The 22291-nt window shown below is 38.9% G+C and overlaps 1 protein-coding gene across 7 annotated transcripts in view; it reads right to left on the bottom strand.

The window, feature by feature from the left end:
• Positions 1 to 22291, bottom strand: part of slc38a4 (solute carrier family 38 member 4) — a 128742-nt gene that overhangs the window by 2943 nt on the left and 103508 nt on the right. For 6 of the 7 annotated variants that reach the window (XM_064341975.1, XM_064341976.1, XM_064341979.1 and 3 more), the window contains 6 exons: positions 21704 to 21952; positions 21524 to 21603; positions 21332 to 21432; positions 19424 to 19548; positions 493 to 637; positions 166 to 263 (listed from right to left, as the gene is read on the bottom strand). In XM_064341975.1, the coding sequence (XP_064198045.1) occupies positions 166 to 263; positions 493 to 637; positions 19424 to 19548; positions 21332 to 21432; positions 21524 to 21603; positions 21704 to 21952 (798 nt within the window). Of the gene's footprint in view, positions 1 to 165; positions 264 to 492; positions 638 to 19423; positions 19549 to 21331; positions 21433 to 21523; positions 21604 to 21703; positions 21953 to 22291 lie in introns of those variants that run through there. The other variant, XR_010331012.1, reaches the window with a different exon arrangement.

Genomic DNA, 22291 nt, shown 5'->3' on the forward strand with positions numbered 1-22291 from the left:
CACTCAAATGAACAGCTTTTAGAGTGCTAGACTGGGAATTTTACCAGGACCCTGTAATTAACAAACATACTCTCATGAAAATTGCCATGCAATCTTTAATGGAGTTTAAAGTCTCATCTGAATAGCTAGACCAAAAACCATAGATAGCTATAGATGCATACGTACTGATATCTTCTGAGGTGAACGCAAGGGAACAGTGTCAACAAGTCGGAGGTAGAAGGCGGCTGGTAGGATGAATATCAGCATAGTGGCAGCAGAAGACCCTACAGAAAGAAGAAGACCAAAAACATCCATAATTAATTTTCACACACTATACCATGATTACATGATTACAGAAGGATAAAAAATTCAGCACACTATTATCACAAATGATGATACCGCATATTGTGACACCATTATACACTATTATGATGTCACCATTATGATACCATACATTAAATCATCTCATCACACAAATATAAGAATAACACAATCAAGAAAGGAAAATCTCACCAATGAAACCGAATATATCTCGGATAGTGGGGACAAATATCACTAGCAGGTTGTTGAAAACTAGGATTGCGGCAGCGATGAGGATATGTCGAATCCAGCTAAACTCTTGATTTCCAAATGCCAGAGTGATAATCGAGGATCGAATCTGAAAGATAAAAAGATTTCACTTTGTTTTACTCAAAGTTTCAATGATAAGTACATTACAATATTGATTTGTGAATGCCCATGTCAATGGAAAATTGCAGTGCAGTTCATTACCCGTTTCCACAGTTGGACTTTAAGTTTTTTTAAGGACTTTTTAAGTTTAACTTTAAGATTTAAGTACTTTAAATTATGTACTTTTATGTAATTTTTTTTTTAATGTACTTTTCTCAAGCATACAAATACGCTCAAGCCCTGCTTTGGATCTAAACCGAAAGCAGGGCTTGAGCGCACTTGCACGCTTGAGGAACTCATCATCACCTTTATGTTAGGCATAGCAGTCACATTGATACTTTGGGGTTGCTCTGCAAGGTTACTTGACCTGTCTTTGTAGTGCGGAAATTGGTCAGCAATTAGCAGTGGTGATTTAAGCATGGAAATTATAGTGAGGCACACATTATTTTTACAGTTCAGGCATATGCTAGTACTCTTATCCAGACCAAATTACAATAAACACACACAAGTAATACACTTAATACATTCTTGTGATGTATCACTAGCTAACTAGCTTCCTATCTTTTGCAATTTTATTTTTTCCTCACACAAAAATGAGTGGTCATGCCAGCCAATAGTTAGCATTACTTTTTTTAGGATGTCTTTAACCAACAGCTGCTAGGCAGAAGCTCCCCTACAGTAGTTCTTTTGTTTATGGGCCACAACGGCTTGTGAACCAAACTCAACATACATTTTCCAATTGAGCATGTGCAGGAGGATGTTAAGTTCTGCTCATTTTCTGCTGAGGGAAAACAGCTCATTTGATAAAGGTGGTGGTATCTGAGTAAAATAACTGGGCCGAACTTGAAGCTATCATGTTTATCATGTTCCAGATACTGGAACTGATAAAAGTGCAAATCCGTCTGGTTTTAGACCAGGGCATAGCACAACTTCTGCCACAATATTAGTTTTAAATCTATGTTATATGCTATTCACTAGAAGTATGAAACAAACTATAGGTTCAGGCATCAAGACGTTATGTGGGTCTCAGAATGTTAGGGTGTCCTTAAGGATCCTCAAAGATCAGATTTCAAGGGTATTTACTTTGGTTTTCAGGTGTATGATAAACTGTCATTCAAATTGGATATTCAAGAAGAACTTATTTTAAAAATGCAAATATAAGCTTTGCTTCCTCTGTAAAAACAAGGCATGTTTCTCACGGGCTGACAGAAAGCAAATTATTCTTGTCAATTTTGGATTACGGTGATACTATTTACATGCATGGGGCCACCTCAACACTGAGGTCACTAGATACAGTGTATCACAGTGCCTTAAGATGAATTACTGGAGATAAAATTTTGATGCATCATTGTGACTGACTTCCATTTTATTTCTCCTCACTACTACAGTTTTCAGAGCTCCTCACTACTATAGTTCAACTACAGTGTAGGATATGTAGTGTTTAGGTTTTGGCCTTAAAGAGGGAAACAGTAAATAAGAATGTGGCCTGGCTTCCCCATCACAAGCATCAAAGCAAATGTGATTGGGGCGATTTTAAATTCCACTGATACCCTAATCTATGCTGACAATCTATGGGTCTCACCTCAGAAGAGACAAACCATAGCCGCGTTTCCACCAAAATTACCCGGAACTTTCAGTCCCAGGAACTACTTTACCAGGAACTAAAAGGTTCCTTCAGCCAATGGTTGTCTGCGTTTCCACCGGGGTCTAAAGTACCGCGAAGATTAGGCAAATTAGCCCACTGACGTTGTCGTCGGTCCATCTGTCATATGATTTCTTCTGTAACCCCATACTACCGAAGTAGCCTACATTATTTTCTAATAACCGGGACAGCCCGGAGGGGTTTATTCCACTTATATACAACGGGTTACCAACAATGACTATATGGTTACTTTTGTATTTATTGATTTTCATATATCCTCTCAAACACATTAATTAACAGCAGAAAACATGCACACGTTGTAAACAATTTGCTGTTTTATTACTTTCTCGTCCTCAATTCCATATAGGCTAATCGCAAAATGACAAGAATAGAACGAAAACTCGGACTTGCGTGAAAATGTAAATTAGTAGTGGTACAGCCACCGTTTGCTTTCCTTCGAAGTTACTGCTAGCCGAGCAGCGAAGTGTGCCCTCCAGATGCGAACCATGCACCATAAATGAGTCCATAGTCTTCCTGGTCTTTTCGTGGAATTGAAAAATGGCAGTAAAATTGAGTAAAATTACGGCAACTGAAAAAGCTAAAGGGAAGATTACTAGAATTAACCTGTTATTTTACCCGGATAAAAAGTGCGGAAGGTGATTTCCAGTTTGCTTGTACTGTATCACCAATGTTAATTATGCAGAACTACCGCATACCTCACATAACTGTATCAAACGTTTTGAGTCAATTACAACGGGCTAACAAAGAAAATCCGGAAGAAAATATTCAGCAACCGAATTAATCCGTTTGAATGTTTTGGTAGCCTACGTAATATGCTGTCCCAGCACGAATGCTTAGCATTTTATAAAACGAATACTAAAGCAAGAAAATAACAGAAGAGCACACGTTATAATTCCAAGACGTTGACAGGCTATAACCAAAAGTAGGCTACTGCGCCGCATAACATACAAGTTTGATTTGAAGTTATTATGAAAATAAATTGGTTTGCCGCTGCATATTTTCAAACATGGCGGGTAATGGCGGAAAATAAATACAACACAAATGCTACGAGTACTCGACCAATCAGAAATGTTCAGCGCTGCAAGCTCCACCCAAAAGGTTCCTGTACTTTCGGAAAGTACTACCCCCCGAGCAGGAACGTTTTGGGGGGTAAAACAAAGCCCCCAGAACTAAATTTAGACCCTAGTTCCTGCGGTGGAAACGCACCGAGTTCCTCAAAAGGTTCCTAGTTCCGGGGTATAGTTCCTGCGGTGGAAACGCGGCTCATATGACACAGGACACCATATCGGGTGTTGGAGACCCTGCATGCCTAACATTTCCCATTACTTTTATTTTGAATGCAATCTTTAGGTAGGCCAGTCCTTGCCATAAATTAGTCTGACCCCCCTTCTCTTCTCTCCTAAACCTTAACTCGGCATCACCCAATCAGGTCAAAACATCCTCAAGCCATGCTGGGTACGGTATTTAAGATGGCCACTGGAAAAAGTTGTTTGTGTTGCGTTTGGTTTCAGAGCCTGGAAGAAGAGTAATAGTAATAGCAATCCACCAAGGTGCAAGCACACCTGGCTTTTAAAGGGAATGGGAGATGACACTCTGATTGGTTTATTTCATGTTACGCCCAAAACACACCTATGATTAATTAAGAGACCAAGTACAACCCCTTTGAGCCATGAGCCTTACTTTGCGCTCAGATAATCCACCGTTAAACTAGCAAAAGTGGATTTGGACTTGCCCTAAATGCACTTGCATCATGCGCTTTAGATTGTGTGCTTAGATCGTTAAAATATAGCCCTTAACCCCATAGCGCGCATGCCAAATCTGGCCAATCCTTGCCCATTTAGGGGGTACCCTATTTAAAGCTTTATAACTCCAGATGTGAACACCACAGAGACTTGAAAAATGGCTTAAATGAAGTAAGACATTTGTACCATTTACAATACTAACTTAGATTAGGTTATATTCATAAGTTTGGAAGAAATAAAGTGCCACAAATGCAATTGTCTAGGCAAAAAATCTTAAATGAATTTGCTCTTTTTTAGTTCGCTATGAAATACTGAGAGATTGCACATATACAGCAGGTTAAAGTGTACATGTCCTGGATCAAAAACTTCTTGGCATAAAATCTAAGGGTGGATATGTAGAACTACTAAGATTTATGAAGCAAAAACTAAGCAGTGTACCCAGCATCTCCAAATCTACCCAAAATGTCTAAATTATGCATTGCTGTAAATTACAACATATTCATGTATTTCACTACAAGTCAACTGTTTTGACTCAAGAAACTCACTGTTGCATCATTTTCAAGTGGGAATTACAAGCTTTTCGTTTGTACAGTGGTCTAAAATAGCTAGGGGTCCAGAAGCATATCCAAAATCTCTACAAAAAGGAATATAATGTTTTTTCTCCATTGTAAAGCATATAAATGATCACCTTAGGAAGATTTAAGATGAAACATTGATATCAGATTTAAATTAATGCAAAAATATTGTCACACAATGCTGTACAGTACCTAAATGTGTAATAATTTATTCTTGTATGTATTTCTATATTCTGTATTCTCGTATGTTTTCTTGTATGGGAATGGGACGATAGGAAAACAATTTTCAACCGTCCACCATGTCCACCAGCAATGTTCAAACTCTCATGTCATCACTGTTCCATGCATCACAAAAGCTACTAGAAAACAACAAATGCTTACACATCATTATAAAATACCACTAACCTATTTAAAGACACTCAATTTCAATAATAACGTATATAACCGAAATATTTTGAGCAGTAATACTTACATGGCAATGATGAAATCTTATCTGTTTTCAGTAGATAGAGACAGAGACAGTACATCAATGATACAGTTCTATCCACATCTGTCTTTCTGCAGAAAACGACGTCAGCTAGGTATATCAGCAAAGATATGGCTTAGCTATGCCCAGAAGTCCTCAATAATAATAGTATTTTCGAGAGCCCGACCAATATATCGGCCATTATTTGACTTTTTTGATGACATCGGGATCGGCAGTTATGCAGCCGATGTGTCCCGATTTTTAAATAAGTATAATAAACAAAAACAAAAAAACATTGATTATTTATCTGTACTTGTTTGTTTGAACGTTGTACTTGCTATTTACTAGAATTATCCAGTAGAGGGAGCTCTAATACAAGTGTGAACTGCAGCAGCTGATGCGCTACTTCTGTAATAAGACCTTTGTCACTCGTGCCTCATCCAATATTCTCCACTGCAAGACCTGGCTGCACAGATTAAATTGCTGCAATAAAGGTATGTATATTTAGTGAAAGTTTTTAATTAAATGCGTTTATACGACCACTATGTTTATCAATCCTCATTATCAAGCGAGCGAGCTAGCTAACATATTTGGTTCACTTTAGCAATCTAGCTGGCTAGAAGCCTTTATGAAGTGGCAGTGAGCACATAAGGCAGCGTTGGCTCTACATTTCCAGAGGACATAGCTGTATTCTCAAATAAATAACCAGCCAAAATAAAATGGTGATTGAATGCATCATACATTTGTTTTTTTTATCTGAGATAATGATATTAGCTACTATATGATGCTGTGTCAATAGCCAACGCGTTATTGCAAGGGATTGTGTCATCTAGTCACGCGTCATCGTAGCAAGCTAACCAGACAGTAAAAACAACAATAAAACACTTCTAACATGGACCATTTTAAGCCATGTTATCTAGCTTTGTCGTGATAACATGAGAGAAGGATTGCTGTTGGAGAAGTGAATCAACCAACAGTTAGCGCGAGTGAAAGCGCATTGTAGTTTTTTCACCACCGAATTCTTATGGACAAGCCTCACGTTACGTATTTCATCCAGTAAATTTAGTTTCATCTAACGTTACACTTGATTCACTCATTAGCTCCGCTAGATAAAGTCTTACTCTTTGAGATCATGTAGTAGGAATAAAATAAGAAAATATAATTCATTTAACTTACTGAGAATAAATAATAAGAAATAATGAGGCTATGTCAACAGCGAATGCGTTATTGCAAGTGAGTGTTTGTCAACTAGTCACGCGTCAGAGCGCATTGTAGTTTTTTTACCACCGAATTCTTATGGACAGGGAAGCTCGGTAGATAAAGTCTTACTCCTTGAGATCATGTAGTAGGAATAAAATAAGAAAATATAATTAATTTACTGAAAATAGATACTAAGAAATAATAATAACAAATTAATAACAACATTCATAAAAATACATGTTTGAAACTGGAAAACTGATTTTTTTAAATTAATTTTTTATAGATGGCTGGAAAAGAAAGGAGTAAAAGCAATGTGTGGAGTTATTTTGAATTCACACCACTTGAAGATGGTGTTAATATATATATTTAATTTAATATCATCTTTTACATTTTCTTATCTATCAAAAAGTTGTGTGTTTATTTTTATTTATTTGTTTGCTTAGAAGTTAAATGTTCTCAAATATAGAAACTTCGATTAAATATAAGTTTTTCAAATTGATTTGAAAATGTTGCACTTTTTGACAAAATATCGGTCAAAACATCGGTAATCGGTGGGCTAGGACTCTCCAAAATCGGGATCGGCATCGGACCCAAAAATCTGGCATCGGTCGGGCTCTAGTATTTTCCAAGAAATTACGAAAAATCATTGACAACGTTTAGTTAGGTGCAGCGTCTTTTACTGCTACCACAGAGTGAATGCATAAGTGAATGCGATGGTGAGAAAAAATTTTACGCTGACCTATAAAACGCTATTCCAAAAGCAGAATTAGACATGTTATACATCGTTAGAAAGCTTATACTCTCACCTAGTGAATAAATGAATTGTCAATCAAGCCAGACCATACTAAAAAGGGTGACAACGCCGTAAACAACACGTGTGGTATTATGCACAGCTATTTTGGAAGGTACCCAGGCGTCACAAATGCGCATATATTTCACAAACGGATTGTCCAAGACAACCACTCAGTCTCAAAAGCGACATCTCTACGCGTAAAACCAATGGTAAGGTTGTATATTTATTCAATATTTAGGCCCAGATGTCTGGTTTATTTCGTTATTCAGTGAGCAGCGTTTCAATGCTGTATTGGCATATCTTAGGGCTAATGTCGGATTTATCTTGTTGCTATGAGAGAATACAATTTTTGAGTGGCGAAAGAATATTTTTATGAATGCCCAGGTAGACAATATTGTCCATTATGTCATTGGTGGGGAGTGTAGTTGCAGATGAGACTGCAGGGAGGGTGTGTGTGTGTTAACCCTCTGGGGTCGGGAGCTCGGCAAGATTAAATGAACTTTCGTTTCTATTTGGATAATTAGCTTCACGAGTTATCATACAGACGCAACAAAAACATTGACAGAAACCTTAGAATCGCGACTTTCCAATGGGACCATTGACAAATAATATGAATTGTTTTTAAAGTTCTAAATTTGATTAATTAAACCATGTATGCTTCGTTAATCCTTACTCATTACTATGTGAATTTCGCTCAGCAGGAAGTCCGCCCAAATCGCATTCACATGTTAACGACATTATAACTACTCTCCATAGAAGGAGAGTAGGGGAGGGGCGATGCGTGATCCATGTGAGAAATACCAAGCCTGCGAAAGCATGATAGAAGTCAAAGTGTAGCCTAATTCACTTCTTTTGAGGTAAACATTTTGTTTAATTTTGGAAAATGGTCCGTCCGGATGCCGACATTGATGAAGAGTGGTGTCATTTCGAACAGCGAACTGATCCAGCTGAGGATCAACTTCATGAGTAAGTATATTTCTTATGATCATATTGGTAAATATGTGTACTGTATTGCAACGTATCTCTGTGTTTGTAGGAATATCCAGCAATATGCGCGTTTGTAAATTCCCACACTACGAACGATTCAAACTATTGCATCTCAGAATTATAGGCTAGGCTCTCTGCGTCTGGTTGTGTGTTAGAAGTAGCAGGTAGACTGTATTTTTTTCGATCATATTGGTCATAAATAGCCCATGCCTGGCGTGTAGTGGCGTGGCTAGGATTCTAAAACTGATGTCCTCGCACAATCAATATTAGCATACTGTAAGTAAATTCGGGAAATAGCAATATAATAACCACTTAGCTAAACAGACCTAGCCTACTTCAGATTGAGGCATTGTTATTGATGAGTTGCGTGTAGCTGAGCTGGAATATCAATGTTTATTTAGTTTAGCTAATGTTGATAGCTTGCATTATTTGTAAATGTGTGCTGTATTACATTCTCTGTGTGTTTGTAGGAATATTCACTAATATGCACGCTCGTAAATTCCCACACTATGAACGATACTAACCATTGCTTCTCAAAATTATAGGCTACCTCTCTGCGTCTGGTTGTGTTTGTTTGGTTTTTTGTTTGTATATGATGTAACAATGTCACAAGTTTTGTTTTCATTAGTTAGTGGTTTGCCCCTTTTTTGTAAAGCACATTTAATTTTCACCTGTTGAAGGAAATGTGCTATATAAATAAAGTTTGATTTGATGTCACATTTCCTAACAATTTTGTTTTTATCATATTTACAGAGATGCTGATCAGGAAACACAGCCTAGTTAACCACTAGCTAAGAGGCCACGCAAGCGTTGCAAGAGTACACCAGTCTCAACATCTTCCATGCGTATAATTTGCTTCAATAAATGTTCTAAAATCAAATGTCTTTGTTTCTGTCTTCTAAATGGCTCACTGAGTATTTGTCTTAGTGGTGGGGAGGCATGCGGCCAGGTGTGAATAGCCTACTTAGCTGGCAGGTCCTCCTACCCAATGCATATTCATTACAGAAAGGCCTTTTGCCCTCCCATTCCCACGTGGTGTTGAAAAATAGTAGTCACAACACTAACTTTTAGCAATTTATTTTACATTTCTCATTGGATTTGCTAAAATATTTTGTCATCTTTTGATACCCAAGACCTTGATGAACACATTTCAGTGACCAAAAATCTTAGTTACAATTGTTTAGTGTGTTTTATTACAACATTCCTGTGCATGTTCAAAACTACTGTTTACAGTTTGTGTGTTTTTAGAGCAATTTGCAATCCACATATGATTATGACCTACTTACTGCTGCCATATTATTGTAGCTGAGTTTGTGCTGAAAACAGAGATATGAAACACTTTGGAATCACTGCATATAAAGGTGATGAACTTTACACAAATGTCAGAGCATGGCACAATCACCAGTGTGCCTCATTTTACCCTCAGACCCCAGAGGGTTAAATGAATGACCAGAGCGACAATGGTGACCCTGCGAAACTTGGTTCGGTATAGTTGTCGCGTATCGTCTACTAATGAAACTAAAACAAAGCGTTTCTGTTTTTAACTCATACTTTGGTTACAGTAGCACTGAATGTCTGAGTTCAGTAATCTCGGCACGCCGGCGTGCCGACCACTAGGAGCTTTGCGCTAAGAGGTTAATCTCTTCAATCGTAGTAAAAGGAGACTTATTGGGGGATTTAATTGAGGCTTTTAAATTCATAAAGGGGATTAACAAAGTAAACAAGATTATTCTGGTTGAGTTCTGTCATTACAGTAGAACGAGTGGACATAAATGGAAATTTGCAAAAGGTAAATTCCACACAGACATTAGGAAGCATTTTTCACGCAGAAAGTAGCCAATGTGTGGAATTGCCTGCCAGGTCACATAGTAGGCAGGGGAGTTTCAAGACCAGGCTTGACACACTGTTAAGATACTATCTAGTCTGTAGGTAATCAGAGCATTAGGTACAATTTACTTAGGAAAATGGTGAGCATTGTTGGGCTGAATGGGCTGTTCTTGTCGTTATGTTATGCCATGTCATGTCATGTCATGTCATGTCATGTCAGGTAATACAGGTTATATTTATATTGCATATATTACACATTTCACTACTCATTTGTGCAGGTGGATATTTACTGAATCTATTCAGGTTAAGTCTCTCACTTAAAGGTTTAATGGCGTTGTCCTGTCAGGGACTTGAGCTGGCTTCTACATGCCTGCCTTATCTTTAAGCTTTAAATCAATCCCATTAACAATCAATAACTCAAACTTTAAAGGTCCAGGGAACTGGATTCAAATTGTGGTCATATTCCTCACTCTTAACATTTCTTTCAAGTTTTTTTTATCCAGTTATAACCATTATATTGTAATAAACACTACTAAATTATTATGACCTGGTCAGCAGACAAGAACGTGGTGGGCATATATCCTGCGCTCATTAACATTCATATCCGTAAGACACATCATTCCTCATGTAAACCATTCCTCATTGCTAGCCAAGTTAGAGTAGATTGTCCCATGCAATAACTTTACACTACGAGACAAAACGAAAGAAAACAACACAAACTAGGTTATATCATCGTGTAGTTAAAACCTGAAGAGTGTTTAGCAGTCTCAAACTCCGGACATTACACCAAAATAAGCAAAGTCTTTGATTCCACATCTATAAGCTTGAAAGCCATTTAATTGTCACTAGCTAACAGTAGGTCTACTCACTAGCCGCATTTCCTCCCAAAGTACCCGGAACTTCTAGTCCCAGGAACTACTTTTCAAGGAACTAAAAGGTTCCTTCAGCCCATTGTTGTCTGTGTTTCCACCGCGGTCTAAAGACCCGTGAAGATTAGGCAAATTAGCCCACTGAAGTATGAAAAAGTGGCGTCGTTATTGGTCCATCTGTCGTATGATTTTTATCGACATAATCACCTGAAATTGAAATATTCTTCCACGGCCGTTTGGGTATATTTTACCATTGTCAAGCAAAACTCTCGTTGGTAGTTTGACTTGGACCGTTGTTATGCAACAAATTGGATATAACAGGCCAATAGTCAGATTGTAACTGTTTTATATATCCTCTCAAACACATTCATTATGTTTTTATGCGGACATTCACTTTCATGTCTTGACATCCGAGGTGACAGAATGCATTCACATTCCACAAATAACTGGTAACAACAGCAGAAAACATGCACACGTCGTAAACAATTTGCTGTTGAATTGATTACTTTGACTCTCATCGTCAATTCCATATAGGCTAATCACAAAATGACAAGAATAAATGAATGAAAACTTGGATTTGTGTGAAAATTTAAATTAATATTGCATTGGTACAGCCACTGTTTGCTTGCTAGCGGAGCAGCGAAGTGTGCCCTCCAGATGCAAACCATGCACCATAAATTAATCCATAGTCTTCCTGGTCTTTTTGTGGAATTGAAGAATCGCAGAGTAAAATTATGGCAGTCTGAAAAAGCAAAAGGGACGATTACTAGAATTAACCTGTTATTTTACCCTGACAAAAAGTGTGGAAGGTGATTTCCACTTTGCTTTTACTGTATCACCAATGTAAATTATGCAGAACTACCGCATACCTCACATAACTGTATCAAATGTTTTGAGTCAATTATAACGGGCTAACAAAGAAAATCCGGAAGAAAATATTCAGCAACTGAATTAAACCGTTTTAATGTTTTGGTACGTAATATGGTGTCCCAGCACGAATGCTTAACATTTTATAAAATAAATACTAAAGCAAGAAAAGAACAGAAGAGCACACGTTATAATCCTCAATCTTAATTTCTCATCTGTTCCAAGACATTGGCAGGCTATAACCAAAGTAACTAAAGTTTGAATTCAAGTCATTATTATGAAAATAAATCGGTTTGCGGCTGCAGATTTTTTAAAATGGCGGTTGAAATAAAATACTGCGAGTAGTCGGCCAATCAGAAATATTCAGTGCTTGCGCCCCACCCCAAAAGTTCCAGTAATTTTGCAAAGTACTACCCATTACACTACATTACAGGCATTTGGCAGACGCTCTTATCCAGAGTGACGTACAACAAAGTGTATAACCATAACCAGGAACAAGTGTGTCGAAAACCCTAGAGAGAATGGTAGAGAGAGGTATGTTGGATTTTTGGGTAAAATCATACCTTAAGTTATGTAGGCTACTGTATTGACTACTCATCAATTAAATATTTAGCATCTTTCATTTATATTCTGTGTAACTGTAAAGTTTTTGTCAGCATGTATTAAAAAACATCAATGATGATGAGCCTTGTGTTCAAACAAAGGGGGGATGGTTAGATAGTATTAGCTAGCCAAGCATATAAATTATTAAGGTATGATTTTACCCAAAAATCCAACATACCTGACACAAAATAACAACCGCAAATCCACGTTTCGGTGCCTGGATTCAAGTTGTTTCTGCAAATTGCAGCGATGCATCGCTTCTCTTTTCTTTAGCTTTCGGCAGTATGTAAAAAGATAGCTCCGATTTCTTGTTGAATGTCCATGGACCACTGGTTCTTTGGTAAGTTGTAAGGATCACTGTCGAGTCCAACTGCCTTTAATTTAAGCAGATAATCGTTTGTTTTACTCCCGGTTTTGCAGTTTCCTATACTAAAGGCAGCCATGTGGCAGCGTGTTTTGCCACTCAGTCCCGGCTGAGGGGGCGTATTCCGGTGGGAAAGTGACGTCAATGCATACCCTCTATTCTATAAAAATGTCTACTCTTGCCGGATTTATTATGACAACCAAATAATGCACAAGTTGTGACCGTGTCTGAAATAGCTTACTATGAGTCAACTGCACAAAACACAGTCATTAAAATTATACTAACATTAAACCCATGCAATTTGCACCACTGAAGAGTCATTATCTTTTTAGGAAAACTCAAGCAGGAACAGAATCTGAACTGAACACATAAACTTTCTTTCTTCAGTGGCTAGCTTGCTAGCAAGTAACATTACCCTCTCTGCAGCCCAAGTAATAACGCCCAACCCCACCAATTGTATTCAGTTGGAGTGGCAACCTGTGACTGCCGTTGCCTGATGCCTACCCATGGACTGCAAGTGCCTGCTCATTGTAGCAGGTACCTAGATCATGCGCAGTAGGTTGGGGCTATATCTCTGCGCCCACTACAGGCAGACAGCTGGCTGAGAGCTCATTTTAATCAGGAGAATATTTACTCTTCTGTTGTGGAATGTATTGGAATCACCATTTAACTGCAAACAATACCAGGTTAAAACCCAGTATATGGCTGGACCTAACAGTGTTTCCTCTAGGATTTTTTTCAACAGCGGGGGGAAAGGGTTTTGTTGTACCTGGGTGGTGCGTGCGTGCCACCGGCGTCACAGTGAATATCATTAGGTCATTTAAAAATATGAAATAAAATGACACTTGACTGCAAAACAAATTGTAGAACATATTTATTTACATCTATTTATTCATACATAATGGCTCTTTGACCCACTACTTACAGAGGGCACTGTATATTAGCCTAAGTGACAAAGTTTGCAGCCTGGTTTGAGCCATGGGTGGAACCTTGTCTTGTCTACCCATTTAGGATCCCAGCCTGATAGTATGTGCTTAGTCTTCGTTTTCTCTCCTCTCTCCTGTCCTCCTCCACTCTCCTCTCCACTCATCTCTTTCTGCCCTCTCTCCTGCTTCACTCTGCTCTCCTGCTCCACTCGCCTCCACTACTCCCGCCTTGTGTACTTGTCTAATAAGGTTACATTTGAGAATGAGCAACGTTAGATAATTCTCTCACATCACAAATATTTGATCACGCAACCAGTAAGAACATTAAAACATTGTAGTAGCCACCACTAACTATACATATTTTAGAAGTAGAAGGCATTTTTTCCCTTCAAAACTTCGGGCGGGGGCACATAGCTAAGAACCTTGAGCCCCTCCCTAGCGAAAGTAACGTTAGAGCGAGACGTAGCCTATATCGACCACCTGAACCTCTAGTGTATTTACTTCGTATTTATTAGAGAGAACTGGACATTGTTACCTATTAAAATGTAGGCCCTGTAAAAATACACATACTAAACTGTCTAAAAGTAAAAAACCAACTTCATACATATATATTTAGTTATATTAATACAGCCTTATTTACTATATCAACTTTAAGACAAGCAAAACGCTCGGAATTATCTAATTGCGACTCATTAAGGCTGTCAAAACTGCCATGAAATTGAGTTCGAATATTAGCTTTTGTAATTCGTTAGAGTTCGAATATATTCAAATATAATTTGCCTATAATTCACAAAAATAAGCTGCTTATTGTCGGGCGCAATATGCACATGACGCTACCTCTAAACTGGCCTGCGCGTTATTTTCCACAAGTGGGCAGTAGAATAGAGCATAGACATATATACATAGACGCCGCATTGGCCGCTTCGGCCCAAGCGGCCAAAACCAGACTTCGTTTTTGAAGCTCATTTCCTGGTGTTGTAGTTCCTGGTTGCTCACTAGCGCCACTACGGATGGCTCCAGTATAGGTGTTTTCATATCCGGTTTCCATGTAAGTCTACGGTACAAATGCGATCAAAATACAAAGTCAATAATTTTTTCTCACAAGAACAAATAGTCATAATAGGTGTATTTTATTGGTCTTATGACTGTCCATGGGTCGATTTCATGATTTATTGCGTCATTTGGGCACAGTGCCAATATTTGTTCTGGACCAATGAGGTACAGCTTGCGTCACTTCCGGATTACTGCGGAGGACTGAGCTATAGTAGGGGCTACAGTCTATGGTCACTGGGGTGGGCGGTGGCGTCTCTTGGCCTTGACATTGCGGCGCCGGCTACGGTCCGCCTGTGCTAAGTCTGAAAATGCAAGCATCCCATTTCGTGGTGATTTAATTATGGCGTGTGCTATTTACAGCTGCACTAGACGACCATAAAATAATCCTCCTCTTAAGTTTTTCGGTAGCCGAGTCATTTTTACTATTTCCTTTAGCCTACTTAACCAAATAATTAGTTGGCAGAAAGCGTAATCAGCTTGCTATATTTGGTAGTCCAGTAGTAGCCTATGCTAAAACAGTTCGCAACTTCGGCTACCAAGCCATTTGACTAGCTAGCTAACCTTAACCGGCAAACATTCAATCTGTCAGACGTGTTTGGCGGCTTGTCAGTCGTGTACATTCCGTAAATGTCTACCTGGGCCATGCTTCAAGCATGTGACAAAGCTACTATAATCCCGATTTTGGGATAAACACTTTTTCAGTTTCACGAAGCGAATTAAGAGTCTCAAGGTTCATTTGCTGAAATCACACACACAGAATTTAACGAAATTAACCATCTTGGCATTTAGAAAGGAATATGTTTTTAGCATTTAAGAGACCGACAAGCTAGGCATTTAAGACAGTGGTTCTCAGAATCGGTTCTGGGGGCTCCTTGCGTATATTGGCTTTTCTCCATTGGTTTTGATGATTTACAAGAAAAAAACGATAGCCTAATAATAATTAGAAATTCAACGTAGGCTACATTATTTTTGTCTTCATGCACCAGGTGGAAAACTTGCTGTACAAAGTGCGTTGTCATATTTACACGCCTGCAGATCAGTTATTAAAATACTTGGTAGATTTGTTAATAACCGCTGACAGTGTTAATTTTTATTCGGTAGAAAGTGATTTGCGAACGATCGGTCAGCTAGCGTCACCCAGCAAGTGAACACCACAAACGGCGATGGAGTAGCTAGTAGTAGCAGTTACTGGCTCATTAACTGACTGGCGAAAACCTACGACGATAACTTGCTCGGTTAACAGCAGATCTACCAGACAGTTATACGAAAATTAGCCTAGTCAAATCACCAGTAGCCTACACATCTCCGATTGATTGACCATCAGTGTAGTCAATGTTCTTCCCCTGTGGTTCATATTGCTATGCGTGAGCTAACCACGGATAGCCTACCTAGCTCACTGGCAAGCTGATATGCTAGTTAAGCATATTCGTTTTGCTGAGAAACATGAATTGAAGATAACTGAACATAGCCTAATTGTATTTTTAATGTCATACATATAACGTGATTACATGACAGTACAGTCACGGATGGAAATTAAACTCCGTAAACATCTGATAATATATTTTAAAACATAACGGCAGACAGTCAGCTAGCCTCGTTCAGGTTGATGGGCTTTTCCGCACCGGACTGTCAATCAAATTGTAAAAATCACAGAGCGGCTTTTAAACTCTGTGGTTTTGGCTCCAACTCCAAAATGGCCGCGCCCGCCATTGAGCTTCAAAACGTATTTTCGGAGACCCACGGAGAGTCAATGGGTGACGTCACAGTAGCTTTGTCCATATTTTTTACAGTCTCTGCTTCGGCCCCTTGCTGCGATACGTCAACGTGGCCGCCATATTGGTCCAGGCAAGACTGGCCTGAAAACAAATATAAGTAAACGGGGGAGCTGCGGTTTTTCTGGATAAAAAGCACTATAACGTTTACATTTCTCAACTGATTTCAATGAGTCGTTTTTATATTCAAGGGTTTATGATCTACGTGGAGTACAAAAAAAAGTTTTACTTAGAAAATAGTTACTTAGAATCTCGATAGTTAGGCTATAATCGCTGCTAGACGCTCAAGAGTATCAACATTAGGTTTACATGAACTGAATTACTTACGTGGTGGAAAATAATTCATTGTCATAAGGAATTGCCACAGTTAATTTTAACCTGACGTCTATGTATATATGTCTATGGAATAGAGGACATCGGTGAACTTTCATACTAGGTTACTACATCTGGGGCCTCATTTATTTTAGATCAACTTTGTGGCGCGTACGTAAAAAATCAAATCACGTCAAAGTAGTTATTTATAAAATTTCAACATGACTCGATTTGACCGTGGAAACGGTTGTGGCTCTACGTCAGGTCTTCACTTCGCGTATGCACGCAAGTTTATTTTATAAATGAGCCCCCTGCAGTTTCTATAGCCTAATGCGCAAATGCATAAAGCACTTTCTCGTGGATGTAATTTGCCGCAACTCGGCATTTATTAATCACAATAATAGGGAAATTATTATTTATAGGAAGTCCCTGTTTATTTCGTAACACAAAAACTATTCAAACGGCTAATACCTGTAGCCTAAAACAACATAAATTACTTACTCGGTTTAGTTTAACTTTTTTCATCATCCAATTTTATCAAAATCTTCAGAACAGAAAGGAAACATAGCCTGCCATGGGTACATTATTTAGCCTAAATTGTTAGCTGACCAGACCTGTTGAACGAAGGGAAATAAAGAGACTGGCTCGCGAGGCTAGCTGACCAGTAACATTAGGTGTCCATGGAGCTGAAAGTATCATCGGAGGTTATTGGCAAGGAAAACCAGATGATCCACTTGCTCTGGATCCAGGACAAAACATTTTTTGTTGACAGAGGAAGTAACGTTAGCACAGGAAATTAACTTTGCGTGCATGAACATGATTCGCCGCATGAAATTAAAGCCTGCATATTCATGTTAATTACAAAACGCGGGATCCAAAACTAATATTCGAATGTTCAAATTTAGGTTCAAACGTAAAAAAAAATAAAAGATTTTCGAATAGTTTTCGAACTTAGAATATTTTTTGACAGCCCTACGACCCATTGAACCCAATGGTGCAGACGTTGCTTCATAATTTCAAACTGCTTTCCGAACGGCTATGTTGCGTCCTGCGACTTGAGTTACAACTGAATATGCCGATAGCGACCACCCTTTCTAATATTAACCTCAAATATGCACGACAGGACACTTATTCTAGCAAATTTGGGCCACATCTGACTTATTTGCCAGCACTGAAAGAAATCGCGAAAGTACTGAAAAAATAACCACTGGGGGATAACAAGGATATTTTTTCCTACATAACTAGGTAGGCTACAAGTTGTTACCGATATTTCGCCTATGTCATATATAGTTGCAAATCTGTTTACGTGACCTAGCTAACGTTAGCTGGAACATTATTTCATGATATATTATTAATATTAATAATTAGTTGGCCATGAACATCAATAGAGAATACATTGCGAATGTTTTTTATTTTATTTTTAAATCTATATAACTTAACGTTAGCTAGTTAAATCTACCTTTTTTCTTGTTCTCCGGTAACGTAATCCTGTGCTCTGCCCTGTTTGTCACTCTGCCTGCCCTGTGGAGAAAATGCTGTACTGGCGCTGTTGTTTATTTGGTTGTCATGATGCACGTGATCCGGCCGACCAGTGGTGTAACTTCATCATTCAGTCACTCAGTCACAGACATTCGCGTTTGTAGGGCTGGCCCCGCTGTTGCGGTCCAGCCAAAAACAGGAAGTGAGTCTACATAACAACAAATAAGAGCACGTACTGTAATAACAAGAACAGGCCATTGAGCCCTTCTAGGTGCACTATGTTTTAAGCCAGTACTTGCCCCAACAGAAAGAATTGGAAGATATTTGTCGTAAAATGCCTGTGAGCATGTTAAAATTATGTAATTTAAGGCCAGGCCTTAAATTACAAATTACATAGCCAGGCCCTAGGTACATTTAGAGTAGCAGATAGCAGAAGCAAACACTGCAAACATGAAATCACATGGAAATACTTTAGTCCAATAATTCAGTGTAACAACCAACATCTCAGTAGACATTGTTGAAGAGAATATTCAGTACTACTTTCTTTATAAGTAGGCAATTTAAATGAATATTTTTCACACTTCAAAGCTGATACCAGATACTAAAATACACCATATGACCAAAAGTATCTGGACACCTCTTGGTCTGGGGTTGTTTTTCATGATTTGGTCTAGGCCCCATAGTTTCAGTGAAGGGAAATATTAATGCCACAGCATACAGTGACATTATGGATGATTCTCTGCTTCCGCAACAGTTTGGGGAAGGCCCTTTCCTGTTTCAGCATTACAATGCCCCTGGGGACACAGTAAGGTCCATATAGAAATGGTTTTGTTGAGAATTGTGCGGAAGAACTTGAGAATGGACTGGCCTGCACACAACCCTGACCACAACCACATCCAACACCTTTGGGATCAATTGGAAAGCTAACTGCTAGAACCAGACCTAATTGCTCAATCAGTGCCCAACCCCACTAAAGCTCATTTGCCTGAATGGAAGTAAATCGCAGCAGCACAGCTTCAACATCTATTATAAAGCCTTCCCAGAAGAGTGGAGTTTGTTATAGCAGCAAAGGGTGGAACAACTCCACATTAATGCCCATACTTTCGGGTTATGATGTTGAATGTAAGGTTTCCACATACTGTATACAATGTGTTTTAGTTGGTCCGGTTCTGTTAGTGCTTCCCTTGTTCCTAGTACTGAAACACAGGCCTTGTGCATGTATGCGTGCATGCATGTGCACATGTATGTGTGACTGTGTGCATGTGTGTGGTACTCACAGGGAATAGGACAATGGGAACAGTTAGTGTGACAGCAGTCAGCACAGCCAGGCGCACCAGAAGAAGAAGAGTGTCAAACTTATACACCTTGGTGAAGGTGTGCAATAGCTCTGCCTCCACATAATCTGAGAGAATACAGACCAAATTAATGGAAAAATTACATACTTCATAGTTCTTAAGAATGCTAAAATTATGCACAACATACAGTAATGAATGTTTTACAATTAATGATTGAATTATTTAAAAATCTTTCATTAATATTATTAAATATAATTAAATATCACATAATGCTTGGGGTATTTCTGCATCCAACTGTTTGTCATCATTAGCTGCGTTTCCACCGCAGGAACTTTCCCCAGGAACTAGGAACCTTTTGAGGAACTCAGTGCGTTTCCACCGCAGGAACCAAATTAAGTTCCAGGGATTTTATTTTACCCCCAAAAAAGTCCCTGCTCGGGGGGTAGTACTTTTGAAAAAGTACAGGAACTTTTGGGGTGGGGCGCAAGCGCTGAACATTTCTGATTGGTCGAGTACTCGCAGCATTTTATTTCAACCGCCATTTTTTAAAATCTGCAGCCGCAAACCGATTTATTATTTTCAAAATAACTTGAATTCAAACATTATTATGTTATGCGGCGCAGTAGCCTACTTTTGGTTATAGCCTGCCAGCGTCTACAGATGAGAAATTAAGATTGAGGAGTATTTTGTGTGCTCTTCTGTTCTTTTCTTGCTTTAGCATTAAGTCTGTTTTATAAAATATTAAGCATTCGTGCTGGGACAGCATATTACGTACCGAAACATTCAAACGATTTAATTTGGTTGCTGAATATTTTCATCCGGATTTTCTTTGTTAGCCCGTTATAATTGACACATTTATGTGAGGTATGCGGTAGTTCTGCGTAATTTACATTGGGGATACAGTAAAAGCAAACTGGAAAAAATCACCTTCCGCACTTTTTGTCAAGGTAAAATAACAGGTTAATTCTAGTAATCGTCCCTTTTGCTTTTTCAAACTGCCACAATTTTACTCTGCGATTATGCAATTCCACAAAAAGACCAGGAAGACTAGACATATGGACTCTAATTTATGGTGCATGGTTCGCATCTGCAGGGCACGCTTCAAGTATTTAGCTGCTCCGCTAACAGTAACTTTACAAGATGAAAGCAAACGGTGGCTGTTCCACTGCAATATTAATTAAAATTTTCATGCAAGTCCGAGTTTTCATTCTATTTATTCTTGTCATTTTGCGATTATATGGAAATGACGATGAGAGTCAAATTAATCAATTCAACAGCCAAAATTGTTTACGACGTGTGCATGTTTTCTGCTATAAATTTTGTTTATTTGTGGAATGTGAATGCATTCTGTCGCCTCGGATGTCACGACATGAAAGTGAATGTTTGCATAAAAACATAATGAATGTGTTTGAGAGGATATATAAAACAGTTCTGTCTGTTATATCCTGTTTGTTGCATAACAACGGTCCAGTCGAACCACCAACGAGAGTTTTGCTTGACAACGGTAAAATAATATGCCCAATCGGCCACGGAAAAATATTTCCATTTCAGGTGATTAAGTCAATCAATACTAAAGTAACCATATATAGTCATTATTGGTAACCCGTTGTATAAGTGGAATAAACCCCTCCGGGCTGTCCCGTTATTGGAAAATAACTTACTTCGGTGGCAGTATGGAGTTACAGAAGAAATCATAGGACAGATGGACCGACGACGACGTCGCTTTTTTCAGACTTTAGACCGCGGTGGAAACGCAGACAACAGTGGGCTGAAGGAACCTTTTAGTTCCTTGAAAAGTAGTTCCTGGGACTAAAAGTTCCGGGTACTTTGGGTGGAAACGCGGCTATAGTAGAAGGTGAGGTATATTATTGCGTAGTTCAAAGGACTTACCATAAAACATGAGGTATCCAAACAGTGCTGACAGCATGTACATGATCAGCATGGCTAAGATGGACAGGTTGGAGACATTCTGCATCTTCTTCCGGGAACGGCTGAGGAATGGGAGACACACTGTCAGAGACAAACTGCACACCCTGGTAAAATCCATGGCCACTCAGTCAAGTGCAGAGTGTCCGCTCTTACTCTTTCAACTCGCTGTAGATGGGCAGGACCTCTGGGTGGCACACAAATGCAAATGCCAGGATGGGTACAGTGTATGCCGTCTAAACAGAATGACAGAGGAAAAACTGTTAAAAAAAAAGGGGGTACAGTTGAGGGTGAGTGGGGATGTTCTCTGCTTGTGCAATTCACCAGACCTCATACCTGTGAGTTGAACACAAAGTACTTGGGCCTACACATGTCCTCATCATCATGGCCGTGAGGCTCATAATAGACATCTGTGGTGTGAGCAGTGGCTGGCAAATGCAGGTCCAGGTGGATAATGGTTTCAGCCCGGGAAAACTCCAAAATGCTGGTTCCGTTATGCAGCGTGGAACTGTTCATGGTCAGGTTGGGAGAGGTGTGATAGAAAAATGGAAGTGGGCAAGGAAGCTGTGTCTTCTTATAAATCAACTGTAAAACAGAATGAAAGAATGGATTAAACACACAGAAGTAACAACTGTCAGACACAACTGCAACTGGGGGGGGGGTCTCTCAAACAAAAGCAAAGGAGATTTTTGATGCTAATCCTCCAGATCGTAACCACATGATTTCATGACAGAGAACCCCAGGGGTCCCTTCGATCACAAAACATTATGACAAATTTGATGTAATAGCCCTCCGATACAAATGTTTAACAATAAAGTACCTTGACAAAAAGGTAGACCTACAGAAAACTGCACTCTGTGATTGGATTATTCCTAATGCAATACTCTTTTGAACTGGTAGTTTATGTATCTTCTAAAATTCTAA

Source organism: Anguilla rostrata, chromosome 7 (assembly GCF_018555375.3).
Source record: "Anguilla rostrata isolate EN2019 chromosome 7, ASM1855537v3, whole genome shotgun sequence".
Classification (NCBI taxonomy): Eukaryota; Metazoa; Chordata; class Actinopteri; order Anguilliformes; family Anguillidae; genus Anguilla; species Anguilla rostrata.